The following is a 20,108-nucleotide window of genomic DNA, read 5'->3' as shown; positions in this document are numbered from 1 at the left end:
TCTATCCAAATGTGAGTGTTCCCAATTTTATTCAATTTTATATTACTCTTTTGGGTTCACACTATGTTGAGTATTTTTATTTTTTGGTTACACTGCTTGATTACACAGGAGACTCTGCCCATCTTGCTGGCTACATCTGTGATCTGCCCATCTTTGCCATTCATTGAATGGAGGGATCATCTTGCATTCTGGCCAGTAGTATAGGTGCGGATGTCCCATGTACTGGTGTTTACACCATAAGCCTTGCTGACTCATTGAGCATATGACCATTTGAGTCTCTTCACTCCGGTAAGCCTTCTTACAACCGGTGGTGGTCGTATTGTATATTCACCCAATACTGACGTCACGAGGAACACGTTTTCTTTTCTCTCGATCCAGTTTATCCCTTTTCATTACTATTTCTTTATGGACTTTTCAACTTTCAATTTATCAACTTTCATAGGATACTATATGGACTTAATTAGAGTTTAATTTTGTGTTTATTCACAGGGTTCATTTTATTCCCACTTACACTTACCAAGGGAATCATTTTATCTCCCTTAAAAATTACTCTCAAATATCAGCCCAGCTTCTGACTTCTATAACCAATATTGTTGTTTTTTTTTTCTTTTCTGTCAAATTTTAATCCACGTTGGCCCTTGTAGGATTTGTATAGTGAAAAAGTAAAGATTACTCCGAGTATCATGCCGGGACCCAGCTGCGCTCCCATTGCTAGCTCAGCTGTAAACTTCAACGTTCTTGACAGCTGCCATGTACATAAGATGAGATCGTGATCTGTTACGTGTTTTCATTTTTTTTTCTGTCACCAAAATTGCACTCAAAAGCACAAAAAAAAGTATACTTTTAGGCCGCGTACACACGCGCGGACTGTTCGCCCAACTTTGTCCGTCCAACAGTTTCGGCAAACAGTCCGCTCAAACTTAGCATGGACGGACATGGCCACACACGACGGACGAACAGTTTGCTGAAACCGTGCGCGATGACGTGAACGGCACGTACGTCAGGACGAAAAATACGACGTCCTATACACTGCATTATAACTTTCGGCGTGAAAATCCTTTCTGAGCATGCGCGCAACTTTGTTTGACGGACAAGCCTACACACGAGCGGACTGTTCGCTGAAACAAGGTTTCAGCGGACAGTTTTACGGAATTTCCGAAAAACCTTGTCCGTCCAACTGTCCGCTGAAACTGTCCGCTGAAAGCCCACACACGAGCGGACTGTCCGCCCAAACACTGTTCAGCGGACAAAGTTGGACGAACAGTCCGCCCGTGTGTACGCGGCCTTAGAGTTTTTTTCATAAATCACTTTTTATTTACTTGCAATGTGCCTTCGAATGTGTTTTTTTTTTTTTTGGGGAAGAGGTAAAGTGTCACTAAAGCCACAGCATAAAATGCTTAATCACAAAAAATTATCAATAAACGTATTACATGCTTTTCATACTCACTCAGTCACTACTGTATAGGATTTGTTTTCTATATTCTGCAAAAGACCTGGTTGATCCTGCTGCTCTCTATCTCCCCCTCCTGTCCATGTCCCCAATTCAGCTAAGGATTTTGCAGAGTAGTGTTGGCGGCTCTGCACATGCTCAGTTTTCAGCGAGTTTCTATGCTTCCTTGGACACTGCAGTCCTCTCCTCTTCTAGGAGTGTCTAATTATCTGAGTGACAGCTGAGTGACAGCTCCATGCCTTCCTGGGGTCACTTACATCACATCCAAGATAGAGAGGAGGAATCCTGCCATCGGATAATACAGACTGCAACAAAAAAACCTGATAAGGGTCTAAACCCTCACTACTCTATGCACAAATAAAACAAAACATTTGGCTTTAGATACAAATTAGAAGATAAGTGCCATGGAATGTGTACCAACCTGAATTCTATCCTCTGCACCCTCTGCCACAGACATAAAGTGGTTGTAAACCTCAGACATGAAATATGAACAAAGCATATCCCTCTATAGTGTGTACTTGTCTCAATCCAAAGAACTTAGTGTCATTTCTGTTTGCTGCTTGGCTTCTCTGCTATCAGCAGAAGTCACTTCTGACAAGTTTTCCTGTCACTAACAGAAAAAAGGTGACAGGGAGCTCCAGCACACAGCCTGTGATTGTCAGCCTCAGCTCTGTTCCTGTGAGCTATGTTGTTGGGTATCCCGTCCCTCCAATCAGCTCCTAAAGCTCCCCTTGCTGAGCTCTGCAGAATGTAACTTTAGTTCTCCATCCACTTTTATCTGAACCCTCAGACAAGCTTTATAAATTCTGGACTTTGAATGAATGTAGAGAAGAGAAGACTGCAGATAAAGAGGTACAATTTATGTAGGAGGATATGTTTCATCCCTGTGTATCACCTGAGGCTGGTCACTTCACTGGGTATATGGGTTTACAACCACTTTAACCACTTCCCACCCGGCCAATGCATATATACGGCCGGGTGGGAGCCGTCTACTCCTGATAGGACGTTCAGGAACGTCCTTCAGGAGTAGCGGGATCGCGCGCGCGCGCGCCCGCGCAGCGGCGCGATCCCGATGTGCTCGTGTCACCCGGACACGGCACATCTCAGATCGGCAGGAGGGCTCTGTGATTGGCCCTCCTGATCACATGACGGCTGTGTCCAATCACGGCCGTCATGCGATGTAAACAAACAGCCGGTTGCTAGGCAATCGGCTCTCCTCTCCTCACACGGAAGTCACCGCTGAGGAGAGGAGAGCAGAACGCTGCAGCCGGCTGATGATCAGTGAGTATGGGCTGCTTTTTACAGCTTTTTACTCACTGATCATCAGTGTAGTGTAAACACACAACACACCACACAGTACAAACACAGTCCCCACATATGTCCCCAAAACACACATGTCCCCAAAACATACATGTCCCCAAATAATAAAAACACATGTCCCTAATAATAAAAACATGTCCCCCACATATGTCCCACTAAAATCACATGTCCCAATGATTATCTGCACACATATGTACGTGATCACCTGCACACATATGTACATGATCATTTGCGTACATATGTCCGTGATCACACAAACCAATTATTATACACTTAACGGAATTTTTTTTACCAAAAACATGTAGCAGAATACATTTTGGCTTAAATTTATGACAAAATTTGATTTTATTGGATTTCTTTTCAAATAGAAAAAAGAAAATATAGTTTTTTTTCCAAATTTCCGCTATTTTTGCGCTTATATCGCAAAAAAAAAAAACGGAGTCGTGAATAAATACCACCAAAATAAAGCTCTATTTGTGCGAACAAAATGATAACAATTTCATTTGGGTACAGTGTAGCATGACCGCGCAATTGTCACTGAAAGCGCTAGAGCGCTGAAAGCTGAAAATTGGGCTGGGAAGGAAGGGGGTGAAAGTGCCCTGTATTGTAGTGGTTAAAGATGAATGTAACAACAAGAACACAACCACTCCTGATGAATTATCTGAGAAGAAACACGCTCGGAGGATGAAGGCATCATGCCGACACCCTGCACTTCTAAAGGGCATGCACACACAGAAAAGCAGAATGAGCTGGTGGTGCACAGATTCAATAACAATTAAAGGATAAATCACCTTTACACCATAATATGAAAGATGAGCTCCCAACATTCTCCCCTCTCTTCTGGTCCCCAGCTGGACAGAAGAAGAGACTTCTTGGAACACTTAATTTTAGTGGCGGCCTGTCCATTAGGAGCGCATGGGCACCACCCCCCTTATCCCTGCTGGCCTCTAATCTACATGCAGGGCACTGGACCCCTGGATTCCTATTGGGGGGTCGGGGGAGGGGTTGAAACAGGGGGAGGGGTTGAAACATGTGATTAGAGCCTGAGGCTCTAATAGGCTTCATAAAAGCCTACCCAGTGACAGTTGTGTGATAATAGCAAATGGATATTTCCCTATTTTCACACTGATCCTCCCCCCGGCCAATCAGGAAGTGGGTCCTGAGACCCCTCACCCAATTGCCTGAAAGGACAGGCAATCCTATTGGATGCCTAGGAGGAGGAGGGAGGAGATGCATGGCGGAAGCTGCCGTGAAGCAGAGGAGGAGGAGATGTGATAGAAGCTGCCATCTGTCATCAGTAGGAGCGCTGCCTGCCTGCAACCTAGATGGGGCAAGTATGGGGCTTGATGACTGACCGACTTCAGGTGACCCGACCAACCGGGGGGGGTTAGCCGCCCCCCCCCCCCACCCCAAAAAAAAAACAGTCGCCACTGCTTCATTTGTTCCATTTAAATACATATATTTAAACTCCCATTACTCTCACTATGCAGACCATAAATATAACATACAAAATATGATTGGATAAGCCAGCAAGTGCTTTGTTTCACCACTACTTTCCCTTTATACTGACTTATAACACATGCAATAATTTTGAGGTTGAGTGAAAGCTTTAACTTTAGCTCAGGGGTGGCCAACCTGTGGCCCGCAGGCCGCATGCGGCCCAAGAGAATTCAGCATGCAGTCCAGGCATGTCTGGAGCAACACCATACAAGCATAGAAGCCACAGCGACCAGTAGGGGCAAGCCAGGCAAAAGCACACATGGAGTAATGCCGGGGATGCCGTGCAAACATATCAGTCACCATAGGTGTGCGCAGCCTATTGCATTATGGAGTGCACCCCAAACCTCAAACATACATGCGATTCTCTGCAGCCTTTACTACCTCCTTCCCCCACTCTCCATTCTGAGAGCACAACATGGGGGAAAGCCCAGGCAATAGGGGGAATTGGCACTGCACGCAGTGATTAGGCTGTACCCAGACACACCTGGCACACCCACTGAAAGACTCCCGATTCCAGCTCTGTCCCTAACCAGACACAACAACCACAGGCATCCATCCAACAAGGTCCAACATTTCCAATCAAATGGGGAAATCAACAACAATGATGGGGCCCGGAGGGTAGTGTCCCAGCTTTTCCTTTTGTCTCAGATGATTTCACTGACAGTCCAATGGTTGCTATTTCAATAAATAGGAGACTCCTCCCCTATCTCGTTGATAGCGGGGCCACTAGGAGTACTATTTGTGAAGATCATTTCAGAGGCAAATGGGAACCAGCGGAACCCTCTTTGGGAATTAATGGGATACTGACAAAAACATATAGGACTCCACCCCTACCAATAGAAGATGATGAAGGGTACACCATATGCACACATTCTTTCAGGATAATACCAAGGTGTCCTGTAAATTTGTTGGGAAGAGACTTGTTTGGGCCACTAGGAATCACAATTAGAACCAACTCAGAAGGAGGTCTAGACATTTCCTCAGATAAAATCACTATAGTAGCATGCAAACCAGGTTCATTGATGCTGTCACAACAAAATAGTGAAGAAGATTTTGAGGATATAGACCCCCAGGTCTGGTCTACATCAGATCTGGATGTAGGACTTGTTTCATGCACACCATACAAGGCCACTCTCAAAGAAGGTGCATTTCCTATCCATCATAAACAGTATCCACTTTCTAAAGAAAAGATGGATGGCATAGTGCCAATGGTGAAAAAATTTCTGCAGGATGGAATCCTGGAGGAAATTATTTCTCCATACAACACACCTGTTAACCCTGTAAAGAAGCCGGATGGCTCCTTCAGATTTGTACAGGACTTGAGGGCCATAAATGACCTCATAGTCCCAATAGCACCCATTGTACCTGATGTTCCATCTCTACTGTCCTCCATTCCAGCAACAGCCAAATGTTTTACTGTGATTGATTTAAAGAATGCTTTTTTCTCTGTCCTTGTAGACAAGGAGACAAGGCCACTCTTTGCTTTTACTGTGTCGATTGACCAACACAATCGCCAGTTTACCTGGTGTAGAATGCCCCAGGGTTACATAGACTCACCTGTGGTCTATTCTATAGTACTCCAAGCCACCCTCAGGCCTTGGACTGCCCCTCATGGTTCTGTACTGTTGCAATATGTTGATGATCTTTTGATTTGTAGTTCTTCAGAGGAGGACTGCCGAGCTGATAGCCTATCCTTATTGAAATGGTTACATACGTGTGGTCACAAAGTGTCTAAGAAAAAATTACAATGGTGTAAACAGGAGGTTGAGTACCTAGGTTTTGTGCTGTCTCCGGGAGTTAGGAAAGTCAGTCACAAAAGAACTGTTGCTATAGTGCAGGGGTGTCCAAACTACGGCCCTCCAGTTGTTCAGGAACTACAATCCCCATCATGCCTAGTCAAGTCTTTGAATGTCAGAGTTTTACAATGCCTCATGGGATGTGTAGTTCTGCAACAGCTGGAGGGCCGTAGTTTGGACCCCCCTGCTATAGTGGGTCTGCCCCGCCCACTTACCAAGAAAGACCTGCTAACCTTTCTTGGAATGATTGGTTACTGCCGCCAATGGATACCTGACTGTTCTTTCTATGACAATATATTGAGACAAGCAACCCTCTCTGAAATGTCTGATATTGTAAAATGGTCTGATGAAATGTTAAATGCTTTTACCATGTTGAAAAGTGCAATGGTTACCAGCCCGAGCTTCGGCCTCCCTGATTTTAGCAAAATGTTTCACTTGTTTGCTAGGGAAAATTGCAGAACCATGGCAGGAGTACTGGCCCAGGAACATGGTGGGAGACTGCGCCCTGTAGCTTTTTTCTCAAAGGTGGTTCCAGTACAGGTGCAAGGCATGCCTGCTTGTCTCGTTGAAGCTTGAAGCGTTGGCTTCTTGTTCTATGGTTGCAGAGTTGGCAGCACCATTTACCTTGGGCCATAACACTACTTTATATATCTCACACAGCGTTACCACATTTTTTAAAATTTTATATATTTAGCATATATCAGCACAAAGTTTGAGTGGGTATGAAGTCATCCTCCTGTCCAATCCAAACCTGAAAATAAAAAGTTCAAACATAAACTCTGGCCCAGCTCCAATTTTGAATGCCTTATTAGGTCTTAAAGGAGAACAGGATGACTTACCACCACCTCATGACTGTATACAATCAATACATCAGGACACTTCACCTAGAGCAGATATGCTTTCAGTACCAATTCCTACTGCACAAACAGTTTTTGTTGATGGCTCTTGCAGCAGACCAAGTGATAATGTCTATCATGCAGGATATGCTGTTGTCCAACTGCCGGATACTGTCCTCGAGGCCAATCCAATACCCTATCAGTCTGCACAAGCTGCTGAGTTGATAGCATTAACCCGTGCATGCCAGCTGTTTGCAGGAAAAGAGGTAAACATTTACACTGATTCCAGGTATGCTCATGGTGTGGTTTGGGACCATGGTGTAATATGGCTTTGCAGAGGATATGTGGCAGCAGATGGAAAGAGCATCTCACACTCTGACCTAGTCACAGCATTACTAGATGCAATTCAGTTGCCTTCAAAACTAGCTATCATGCACTGTAAGGCACATACAGGCCAAATGACTGATATAGCCAAAGGTAATGCACTAGCTGACAGAATAGCTAAAGAAGCTGCATCTACACAAAAGGCAAACATTCAAATGCCCATGCTAACACCTCAGCCATGTTCCCTGAAAGAGACACATTGGCTCACAGAACTGCAGGCTTTTGCCACCCCTGATGATATTGCGCAATGGAACTGTGATGGGATGGTACAAAAGGATCCTAAAACAGGATTAATCTGCAAAGAGGGGAAGCCGTGTATTCCTGTTGCTAGCGCCCCCCTGTTCATTGCACAATACCATGGACTGGGTCACAAGGGATGGCAGGCCACATGTGAACTTCTAGATGCAGATTTTTTCATTGCAGGATTACCTAATCTAGTCAAAGCTTTTGTAAGGAGATGTGTCACTTGCATTAGGAACAATCCAACAAACCCAAAGAAATCAAAGCATGAACATCTTGAATACCCAACAACACCGTTTACCCATTTACAGATAGACTTTACACATATGCCCAAAGAAGGAAAGAAACAACAATATCTTTTGGTTATCGTGGACATAATGTCACGCTGGCCCGAAATTTTTGTCACCAACAATGAAAACGCACAAACTGTAGTGAAGATCCTCACACAGGAAATTATTCCTAGATGGGGGTGTCCATTGCAAATAAATTCAGACAATGGCCCAGCTTTCACAGCTAAAATATGCCAAGATCTTGTAAAAGTACTAAAAATAGACTGGAAATTTCACCTCCCCTACCATCCACAGAGTTCAGGAATTGTAGAAAGAATGAATAGAACAATTAAAGACAGGATAAGGAAAGCTACGGGTGGGAATTTTGGCAAGTGGAAAAAAAGTTCTCCCAGCTGTATTAGCTGAAATCAGAATGACCCCTCACAGTGTGACGGGTTATTCCCCCTTTGAGGTACTCATGGGTAGGCCATTCCCCACACCGTGGGCTAATCATCCCTTGATGGTAGAGAAAGGTGATTTGGAACAAATACAGGAGGAATATGTAAAAAAACTGATTGAAACTCTTGATATTGTCGAAAGAAGAGTTGCTCGCACCTCTCCTTCTTCTTCACAGGTACCAACCCACCCGTTCCAGGTCGGTGATCAAGTTGTGGTCCAGAGGCTTCAGAAAGGTCGAAAGCCGCAAGAGGTTCCATTCAGACCAGTGACCAAAGTGGTAGCCGTCACCAGGACCGCCATCCTTACAGAGGAAAGTCCTACTTGGATCCATGCCAGCAGAGTAAAGAAGGTTGATCTAAGCCCAGGAATTCAAGAAAGGCTGAAAAGAGGTGAAGCAGGTGTTTTAAGTCCTCAAAAGACAAGCACAGACATAAAGGACAGTGATGTCACTCATTTCACCACAGACTTCTGGGAAGGCCTTTTGCCTTCTGGTGATGTTTCTACTTCTGATCTTTGTCCCAGTGTGGATAATAACTAACTGTATTTTTCATCCTGAAGACTTAGGTGCCTTGAAACTCATATGTGGTAAAAGCGAAATACACACCAACCATACTGACTTTCACCTCAGAAATCGCAGTAAAAGAGATGTCTCTAATGAATTGATCAAAGAAACAAGTTTTTCTGGAAAAATGTTACTGTTAAAATTTAAATATGCTTATGCTAGAAAGTCAGGATATGAAAAATGCTGGATTTGTAGTAAGTTGCACCCAGAAACTGCTAAAATCCCACTCTTAGCTGTCCCTCTGAACCTCAAGTCATTATTGGAAAATACTCTAGTCTTAAGTATTAAGAATGTCTCGGAAGGGTACCGCAATCAGAGTATTATGTTTTACCTGAGTGGTGTGTTCAGTTAGGCAATACATCCAACGGAATAGGTATGTGTTCCAAGTCTGTATTTAACATTTCAAAGGGTATTCCCTTCCACACCAGTAACATTATCATAGGTCATATGTGTAGTTACAAAAATCAATCCCTTAACAACACCATTAGTGAACTTACTACATACAGGAACACAACCTCTGGGATACTTGTGAGTAAACTTGTTAGTGCTGCATTTGAGGCTGGAACTGAGCCCCAACGTAGTTCTCTAAGAAGTTTTTCATTGGGAAACAATACATATGTATGCTGTGCTAAAATTTGTTACCCATGGATCCCCGCAGGAGTGAAAGGATGGTGTTATTTAGCACAGTTGGTACCAGTCCTGTCAGCCCTAGGCCAGAATCAGGAACATCACATACAAGTTACTTCAAGTCCAGTACATAGGTTAACTTATAAATACAAGAGAGAAACCCCACCTATGTTTTCTACTTCAGATAAGTCATGGACATGGTTTCCATCCTGGACAGGATGGGGCATAACCATGATGGACAAATTAAATAACTACACTAGTTTAATAAATGATGTTATGGAAAAAAACTCCCAAGATATAGGACTATTCAATGTCGAGCTCAAAGCAATTAGAAGACAACTAGAGTTACACGAATTAGCTATTGAAAGCATGAGTGCAGCTCTGACAGGTTTATGCGAAATGACCCAAGATTATGAATGTTGTACATGGTTTCACAATACCAGCCTGGAAATCCCAGACTACTATGATGTTATTAATCAACACCGAACACAGTTAAATGAATTAATGAAACAAGCAAGGGACATAGGTAATTATGGATGGAACCCCTTTTCTAGTTTGGGTTTAGGTGGAATGTTTTCATGGTTAAAGGACATAGTGATTATGATTATCATAGTACTATTGTTAGGATTGATAGGCTACCTGATTTTCAAGCTTATTCTACTTTGTATTAGCAAGTGTACTACACCAGACCAACCTTCTCACGCATATACACAATATCTGCAGCTTTATGTAAAAGAATATAACAAACGTAGCAAGAACCGTAGATTTCAGGAGGCTGCGGATCTGTAGAAGTCATTCCATGACTTAAGAGGGGGTTGAAAGGTTATGTTAAGAATCCATCTTGTTTCTGTCAGCCATCTTAATATTCACAAACTTCCATTTCACAATATGTACAGTTTGAACACCCCTTTAACTTCTCAGATAACTGTCTCAACATGAGATTCTTCTAACTCATGTGTTCTCACACACTTATCTATAACCTTCACACTGTTTCTCAGCATCTTTTAGCTACAGAAGGAATTATGTATCTTTTCTTATATTAATTCAGCTAGCTTAGAACAAAGAACAATAGCGTTTTTGTCTTGACCAGCTGTAATCGTCTTGATGTCTACTGCGCATGTCTTATTCTGTATGACGTAAAATACCCTATATCATTTGCTTTGTAATATCTCAATACAATTAGTTCTTGAAGGACGCCATGGTGTGTGTGTGGTTTTATTTGTCCTTCGAGAATTGATTCCAGATATATCTGAATTTATACAATACATTGGATCTAAGGTCTGAGAGGTTGAAGGGACCACCCTAGACACAGGATTAACCCTTACACCCACTGAGCATGGTTATGGCAGTCACGGTGGCCATGGCACTGGGCATCCAGGCTGGAAGGATCCCGGGGCTTCCATTTTTGGCAGGAGTGACTACAGGGACTCCCAATAATGGCAGCAGTGTTGCCAACCGCCAGCAAATTTACTGACAGTTTGTAAAAATCTGTGATTATTTTCACAACTTTCATGCGGTGTTGACTTTTTAAGTGTAAATCAAGCAAATTACTTTGTTATAGGTATTTCCAGTCTTTTAATATGATGTTTATACTGTTCAAATATTCACTGTGTTAGTTTTCACTAAAAATATTCCAATAAAATTAAGTTTTTTTAAGTTTATGTATTAAAGTGAATGTAAACCCGAAATTTTTTTTTTTTTGATGTCATAATGTAGAGTATAAGATTTCCTATCATTTGAGCCCAGTCTTGCCACAAAGTGTTAATCCATCTCTGAGCAATCATCTTTTATTGTTGATTGAGATAAATCTTGACAAATAGAGAAAAACTTTGTCAAATCCTCCCCCTTGCTGTGAGTGACAGGTGATTTACATATCTTGTGCACTAGCCTAACAGACATGCGTTATTTTTTAATTTCCTCTCACTCCAATCAATGATCAAGGGGCTTCATTTAGCCTTTCAAGGAGTCGCCGGTATGTTGCTTTCAGAGCTGACCCAAGAGCCCCAAATCTTAAGGAATTTTTTTGGGCATCCTCTGGTCTCATACGTCAACTTATATAATGGTATTGCATGATTACTGGTAGTGATCCAAAAGGCTATACTAGGTGAGGATTGAGACTTCCAGTGGATGGTTATCGATTTCTTGTCATAGAATAATACTATGCGCAGAAAGGTTTGTACATTTTTAGGTATATCTTCATCATCAATATATCCCAGTAAGCACCGTAGAGGGTTGCAGATATTGGGTATCTGAGCCAAGGAGCTGATGAAGGCCGTGACCTCCGACCAGAACTTCCTAATCAGGGTGCACTCCTACATCATATGAAAGAACGTGCCATCTACCGTACCACATCGAGGGCATAATGCAGAGGGCAATCTATTTAATTTGTATAGTAAACATGGTGTAAAGTAGGATCTGTATAACAATTTTGTCTGTATCACCTTGTCACAGGAAGAAAGGACTGAGGGGACCTGGAGAGGAAGAACTTCCTGCCAGATGTCCTCCGTCAATTCAGGGATGTCAGCACTCCATTTATCGGCCGTACTGCTAAGCCTATGAGTTGTAGAATGTAGGAGGGATCTATAATATGATGAAACTAGTTTAGTGTGAGAAGAATCGGTCAGTAATCGTTCTAGCGGAGAGAGTTAAACAACTATGTTACGAAGGCCGAATTGCGTTGCAGCAGTGTGACGTATCTGCAAATATAGAAAGTAGGCCGTATTGGGTAGGTTATATTCCCGACGAAATTCCTCAAATGGGCAGAACACATTATTTGAAAATAGGTGCATGATCGGTTTCACCCCCCCGTGTAGACCAAAATCCCCCATCAGTTCTGCGGTAGAATTCCTGCAAATTTTGATTTCCCCATAGTGGAGTATTTGGTGAGTAGGTATTGCGTTCGCTGAATGCCAGCATTTTAGTGAGCCTAAAAATCCGTAGGGTCATTGCTAGTATAGTCATTCCCTCTCTCCCTCTAAGGGACATATGATGAATCAGGTTTTGAAGGGACTCATAGGAGGTGAGTATAGCTGCCTCCAGGGCAGTGGCCGCATTGTTGGTTTCAGGATAAAACCACCAGTGTGCGTGGGCCAACTGCGAGGCGATATAATAGGTTTGAAGGCAAGGTAAAGCCAGTCCGCCCTCCATTACTGGCAACTGTAGGGTGTTTCTCCCGATCCTAACTGCTCCCCCCCTCTAAATGAAGGTGGTAAGAAGTGAGTCTATTTCCTTAACCACTTCGGCCGTATATGTACATTGGCCGGGTGGGAGCTCTCTACTTCTGAGAGGACGTTCAGGAATCCCGATGTGCTCGTGTCACCCGGACATGGCGCATCTTGGATCGGCAGGAGGGCTCTGTGATTGGCCCTCCTGATCACATTACGGCCGTGTCCAATCACGGCCGTCATGTGATGTAAACAAACAGCCGGTTGCTAGGCAATCGGCTCCTCCTCTCCTCACACAGAAGTCATTGCTGAGGAGAGGAGAGCAGATCGCTGCAGCCGGCTGGTGATCAGTGAGTATGAGCTGTTTTTACAGCTTTTTACTAACTGATCACCAGTCTAGTGTAAACACACAACACACCACACAGTGTAAACACACATGTCACCACAATACACATGTCACCACATATGTCCCCAAAACACACATGTCCCCAAATAATAAAAAGACATGTCCCCAAATAATAAAAACACATGTCCCCCAATATATGTCCCACTAAAATCACATGTTCCAATGATTATCTGCACACATATGTACATGATCATTTGCGTACATATGTCCGTGATCACACAAACCAATTATTATACACTTAACGGAATTTTTTTTACCAAAAACATGTAGCAGAATACATTTTGGCTTAAATTTATGACAAAATTTGATTTTATTGTATTTCTTTTAAAATAGAAAAAAGAAAATATTGTTTTTTTTGCGTTTATATCGCAAAAAATAAAAAACGGAGTCGTGAATAAATAACACCAAAATAAAGCTCTATTTGTGCGAACAAAATGATAAAAATTTCATTTGGGTACAGTGTAGCATGACCGCGCAATTGTCATTGAAAGTGCGAGAGCGCTGAAAGCTGAAAATTGGGCTGGGAAGGAAGGGGGCGAAAGTGCCCTGTATTGTAGTGGTTAAATGTGACCTTAGCGACATATACTGGCGAATTACTCAGGATGTACAGAAATCGTGGTAAAAAGATCATTTTAAAAATGTTTATCCTACCTAGTAGTGTTAGGGGGAGGTTGGTCCATGTCTTTAATGTGGTTCTTAGTCTTCCGATAAGAGGATCTAGGTTAATTTTGATGTAGGAGGAGATTGGTTGTTGTATCATAACCCCCAGATATCGGAAGGAGCTGACTATTTGTAAGGGACAGGAGGGAGGTGGCAATATCGACGTTGCTTGGTCTATCATATATAGAAGGGATTTGTCCCAGTTGACCTGGAACTCAGAAAAGTGACCAAACCTCAGAATAATTTCTAACAGGGCTGGGAGAGACGATTGGGGGTCCGACAGGTAATTTAACATATCATCAGCGTACAAAGATACCTTTTCTTCCAGACCCCCAATCGTCAGTCCCACTACCTCCCCACTGGATCTTATTAGTGCTGCCAGAGGTTCTATCGTCAATGCAAATAGCAGCGGCGACAGGGGACATCTCTGTCTAGTGCCTCTCTTTATCAGAAAGGGATCAGACACGGCTGCATTTACTCTTAGTCTAGCGGTGGGCTTCAAGTAGAGTAGTTGCACCCACCCGATAAAGGTATTGCCGAATCCGAATTTTGCTAAAACTTCCAGCAGGTATGGCCATTTGACCGAGTCAAATGCCTTGTGTGCGTCCAAGGCCAATACTGCCCGAGATCCCACATTATCATGAGTGACTTGCAGATTAGTAAAAAGCCTATGCAAATTGATGGAGGTCGATCGGCCAGGGATGAACCCAGTTTGGTCCGCTCCAATAATAGCAGTGATGATTGTGTTCAGTCGCCGGGCGAGCACCTTGGCCAGAATCTTGATATCTGAATTAATGAGCAAAATCGGTCTATACGATTCACAGAGCAGGTGATCTTCATGGGGTTTGGGAATGAGGACAATCAGCGCCTCTGACATAGAGGGCGGTAACTGTCCCATTTTCATAGCAAAATTATATACCCTCAGTAGGTGAGGTATTAGTAGTTCTCTGAAGTGCATATACCACTCGATGGGGAATCCATCCAACCCTGGTGTTTTATTTCTGGCAAAAGATTGTATGGCTTCCCCAATTTCCTCAGTCGTTAGAGGGGCATCAAGAAGTGAAGCCTGATGATCTTGAAGTCTTGGCAGCGAGATATCAGATAGGTAGTCATCCAGTTCCACAATCGTGTAATGAGCTCTGGTAGTGTATAATGAGGAATAAAATGCGACAAATGCATCCATTATCTCTTTGTTTTGTTCTACCACTACTCCCTCTGAGTTTTTAATTCTCGGGATGCTACATGGCTGATAGTCAGGTCTGGAGAGATAAGCCAGTAGGCAACCGTATTTGTCACCGAACTCAAAGAGTTGCTGATTCTGATACAGCAACTTCTTCTGGGTGCGCTCCAAAAGTACCAAGTCTAGTTCCCTGGCCCTGTGCTTCCAGGCCATGTGTGTCTCAGGGGTGGGGGCAGCAGAATATGCAGCTTCCGCCTCCCTGAGACCCCTTTCGGCATCCACCAGTCTGGACTGAGATGCTCTGCGGGCTTGCCCAATTGCTGCAGCAAAAGAGCCACGTGTGGTGGCCTTAAAAGCATCCCAGACCACCGGGAAGGAGGCGCTCTTCTTGTTAGTTATCCAATATGATTTCATTTCGGCCATACTTTGGTCCACAACGGCCTGGTCAGCTAGCCCCAAAGGACTCAATCTCCACATCCTATAGGAGGAGGGGGAGTCCAGGGCAAGGACTACCATTAAAGGAGAGGGATCAGATACCGCCCTAGGGAGATACTTAAAAGAGGAATTAAACCCTGATGGGTTTACTTCTTCTTTCATTCCCTGCAAAGGTAAAGCATAATGGACTACTATGCATCGCATAGTAGCCCATTATGTGTCACTTACCTGACACAGGAGCCAGCGAAGTCACCGCTGTCCCCTGTAGTCCGGTGCATCCATCTTCTCGTGGGTCTCGCTGCTCTGCCGCTGTCATTTGGCGAAGCCGTGATGACGTCACTCCCGCGCATGCGCACGGGAGCCGCATATCGCCATTGACCGCGGCGCACTCAGTGCGCCTGCGCGCCGCTGTGTACGGCGCATGCGCCATAGACAGCGGTGCCTGTCTTTCGCCAAATATATCCTAAACCGTGTAGGTTTAGGAGATATTTATTGGACCTACAGGTAAGCCTTAATCTAGGCTTACCTGTAGGTCAAAGTGGTTTGTAAGGGTTTACAACCACTTTCACCTCAATCATCATATTGAGCAAGTCTGATGAGACTAGACAGAGATCAATACGAGATAAGGTACTGTGTGATTCTGACTGACACGAAAGCTCTCTCTTATCCACATGCTTCCATCTCTAGGCCTCTACTAAATCAAATTGAGTCAGAAAGAACCCAAGGGTATGGGGTGCAGTGTAGAGCAACGGAACCTATCAATAGAGTTATCAAGTACTGTATTAAAATCTCCCGCTATTAATAAAGGGCCCTCCGCTATTGCCAGTATGGAGCTCATCACCCGGTCAAAAAAACAGTTTAGTGAAGGGTGGTGGAGCATATATACTAGCCACTGTGTATGGCTTACCTGGGAGTTCAAGCACGACAATTACAAAGCAACCATTAGGATCGAGTTTGATATGTTTAATGCTGATGGGTGCTGATTTCACTATGAGGATGGATATACCCCTAGCGTACGTAGAGTACGTGGAGTGGATGGCGTATGCAATTTTCGCTCTCTTAAGGGCCATGACCCTAGATCCATGGAGGTGGGTTGCCTGGAGAAGGATCACATGCAGATTATGTCTTGCCAGATATTCAAACATAAGGGACTGTTTCACTTTAGAGTTAAGCCCCCGAACATTCCAGGAAACTATACGTAGTGTAGACATGAGCAGAAATAAAGTATGACTAGTGAAGCCCAGTTCTCAAAGCCTGCTGGGGGCAACCATAACCTAGGGTCCAGTGTGCCATGAGAAGTGCATAAAAGTGTGGGCGAGTCAAACATGTGAAACCATAGCATACCTTGTATAGTTATCAGTTGTGTACCATATCGGTTGGTTAGATTACTAGATAAAAATACATATAATGGTAGATACCAGCAATACAGCAGAAAAAAGCCCCTTGAATGGATCAGTTGCCGGCTAAACAAGCCAGCCAAACCTGTAGCCAGATACTCATGCATTAGCGAGTAAGATCTGCACACATAAAAAAAAGAAAAAGGAACAAAGAACAATCCCAAAACATTCAAAACCACCCTAACCCTCTCGGCTCCCAAACTGCAAAGCAAGGGGAAATGGCTATATTTCTAATAAAATTCTAAAAGTAATGCATATACTAAAGACGCAAACAAGAACATAAAAAAGAATGGATATGGTCTTTATAAACACCTTATAAAAAGACTTTATACCTCAATAATAGTTGGTTTTCCCACGCTCTCAAAGGTTGGAGATCCATATAGTACGCCATCACTATAAGGGGTCCGTTGAATGTAGCGCAGCCAACCCGGTCGGTCAGGATAGCCCATTAAATTTGTGTTAAAGGTGATTGGATCATTGCTTAGCTCTCCTATGCAAAAGAAAAACACATTATTTCAGTTGGCAGATCTAGATAAATATTTAAATACACTTTGACTGCTGGACATATACAATATTGTCACAAGTATTGGGACACCTGCCTTTACACACATATGAACTTTAATGACATCCCAGTCTTAGTCTGTAGGGTTCAATATTGAGTTGGCCCACCCTTTGCAGCTATAACAGCTTCAACTCTTCTGGGAAGGCCGTCCACAAGGTTTAGGAGTGTGTCTATGGGAATGTTTGACCGTTCTTCCAGAAGTGTATTTGTGAGGTCAGGCACTGATGTGGAGGAGAAGGCCTGGATTGCAGTCTCCACTTTAATTCATCCTAAAGGTGTTCTATTGGGTTGAGGTCAGGACTTTTGTCATTTAGACTATTGATGGGAGACCTCTACAGCCTGCCCATGTGACTCATGAGACTGCTCCTTTGACCATGGCCGTAGAGGCTCTTCACCATGAGATAATCCAATTTCAAGTTATTTCCTCACCCCATTACCTGGTTGTTATTGGTTATCCTTGGTTACAGAGGTAGAACCCCTCTTTTGGTTGGCTTCGGGCCACAATGCAGTAAGACATGGATTATGGTGTTGGGTTGTTTTTCAGGGGTTGAGCTATGGGAATGTTTAACCATTCTTCCAGAAGTGCATTTGTGAGGTCAGGTACTGATGTGGAGGAGAAGCCTGGCTCATAATCTCCACTCTAATTCATCCCAAAGGTGTTCTGTTGGGTTGAGGTCAGGACCTCAATTTATTTAATTTTATTTTTCTTATCTCCTTAATAATTCCATTATAGACAGTACAGGTGCTTGGTCCTGATAAGTGGCAGGTAAGCCACAAAACGCGTAGAGCTGTTGATTGCCATGTCTCTACCTATTGTACCAAGATTTCCTCAAGTTTTTATGTGATATATACCTCCAACAGGTCCAATGAGGCCATCGGTCTTGCAGTTAATACCTTTCTGAACCATTGTTATACACCCACACTATCTGAGGTGAACATAGGAAATTTTATGTCTCACCATAAGAGATTACCATCATTATTTTTACTATTTTGCTGCTTGAATATTTGCTTTATTGTTATCATATGTATTATGAACTGTGTTAATGGTCTGAGTACTATTTGCATATTACCTCTTATCAATGTTATCTGAAATATGTAATTTTATAATACTCTGTTCTAATAAAATACAATTCTTGTATGTTCATCCATTACCTTTTTGCTGCCATATGCTTCACAGAAAGTCCCACCCTCCTGTATAAATATGCGATTCTTTGTATATTTATAATTTTTTTCTTTATGCTAATGGGATGGATATTCATGATCTTACCAGGTCATGCTAACATTCAAAGTCCCTAGTGATATAAAATACATGGTCTTACAAGACCATGGCTTCCTGAAAGTCCCTAATCCAAAAAAAGCCCTTACTTCATTGATTATTGTGATTCAAAGATTCAGATACACCCGAATCTCCGAATAACAACAATGTTGTCCAAATTTCAATCTGCAGCAAAACGAATCACACGTGTCTAATTTCTATACTCAGACACCAATAGGGAAAATTGTCCATTTCCATACCTGGTTTTGGGTAGGGCGGGAATTCCCCTTTGTAGTATTCTCTCTCCAGAACGTGGACAAACAGAACCCCAGAGGAAGGATAGACGTTGCGGTCGGAGTGCACCTTGGACAGGATGGTATACACTGCAAAGTGGAGAATAAACATTAAACATGAACACCATTTCTATATGTGATACTAGGTGGGGAATCCGTTGTATAAATCTCTGCGGGGGATGGGAAGTAACAGTTTATTAATGTGTTAGCACAGTATCAGGTTATTACACACAGCGTGAACTACTGACACCAGATCCCATGGAGACATCACAGCTTTGGTAATGAAGACATCTGAAACTCATTAAAGGTTTACATATAACATATGTGGACCTCATTGTGTTACAGAGCCCTTCACACACCCAATGTCCACTGAATCTAATAAAGCTTTAAAAAACAGTCCAGTAACATAACATACATATGAACAAGTTTAGGTACTGAAGTTTGTTGCTGTTTCACGTACACACACAATTTTAAGACTTATGCTCTGTACACACGGTCGGACTTTCCGATGGAAAATGTGCGATCAGATTGTGTTGTTGGAAATTCCGATCGTATGTGGGCTCCATCTGACTTTTTCCGTCGGAATTTCCGACAAACAAAGTTTGAGATCTGGATATAAAATTTTCCGCCAACAAAATCCGTTAGTTTAAATTCCGATCGTGTTTAGACAATTCTGACGCACAAAGTGCCACGCATGCTCAGAATAAATTATGAGACGAAAGTTATTAGCTACTGCCCTCTTTATAGCCCCGTCGCACGTGTTGTACGTCACCTCGTTCTGAACGATTGGATTTCCCTACAACTTTGTGAGACCGTGTGTATGCAAGTTTGGGCCAAAATCCATTGGAAAAAATCCGACGGATTTTGTCGGCGGAATGTCCGACCCTATGTACAGGGCATTAAAGTAATTGTAAGGCTTAATTTTTTTATTTTTATTATTCAAATAACAAACATCATACTTACCTCCACTGTGCAGTTTGTTTTGCACAGAGTCGCCCCGATCCTCGACTTTTGCGGTCCCCTGGTGGTGCTGGTAGCTGCTCCCTGCATTGGGAAACCACCTAGGAGAAGTGCTCTCCCAGGGGGGGTTACCTTGCGGGCGCGTTCCCAAGTCCATCATTTATGTCCATAGATGTAGAATGCCGGACTCGGCCCCCCCCCCCCCCGCGTCATTGGATTTGATTGACAGCATCGGGAGCCAATAGCTGCGCTGCTATCAATCTATACAACCAAGAGCCTAGACAACTGGCAGAGGGGAAGAGTGTGTCTCCGGCGTGGGAAATACAGGGCCCAGTGACAGAAGTTTTTTCACC

At 43.2% G+C, this 20,108-nt stretch overlaps 1 protein-coding gene across 4 annotated transcripts in view; it reads right to left on the bottom strand.

The window, feature by feature from the left end:
• SGCE (sarcoglycan epsilon) overlaps positions 1-20,108 on the bottom strand; it is a 131,430-nt gene that overhangs the window by 76,613 nt on the left and 34,709 nt on the right. For all 4 annotated transcript variants that reach the window (XM_077490768.1, XM_077490769.1, XM_077490770.1 and 1 more), the window contains exons 2-3: positions 18,763-18,885; positions 17,018-17,175 (exon numbers count right to left, since the gene is read on the bottom strand). In XM_077490768.1, the coding sequence (XP_077346894.1) occupies positions 17,018-17,175; positions 18,763-18,885 (281 nt within the window). The remainder of the gene's footprint in view (positions 1-17,017; positions 17,176-18,762; positions 18,886-20,108) is intronic.

This window comes from Lithobates pipiens, unplaced genomic scaffold (assembly GCF_037356315.1).
Source record: "Lithobates pipiens isolate NorthernLeopardFrog02 unplaced genomic scaffold, aLitPip1_a1.2 Scaffold_19, whole genome shotgun sequence".
NCBI classification, from domain to species: Eukaryota; Metazoa; Chordata; class Amphibia; order Anura; family Ranidae; genus Lithobates; species Lithobates pipiens.
Note: the sequence above shows the minus strand (reverse complement) of the source record. Positions and strands in the feature narration are given on the sequence as shown.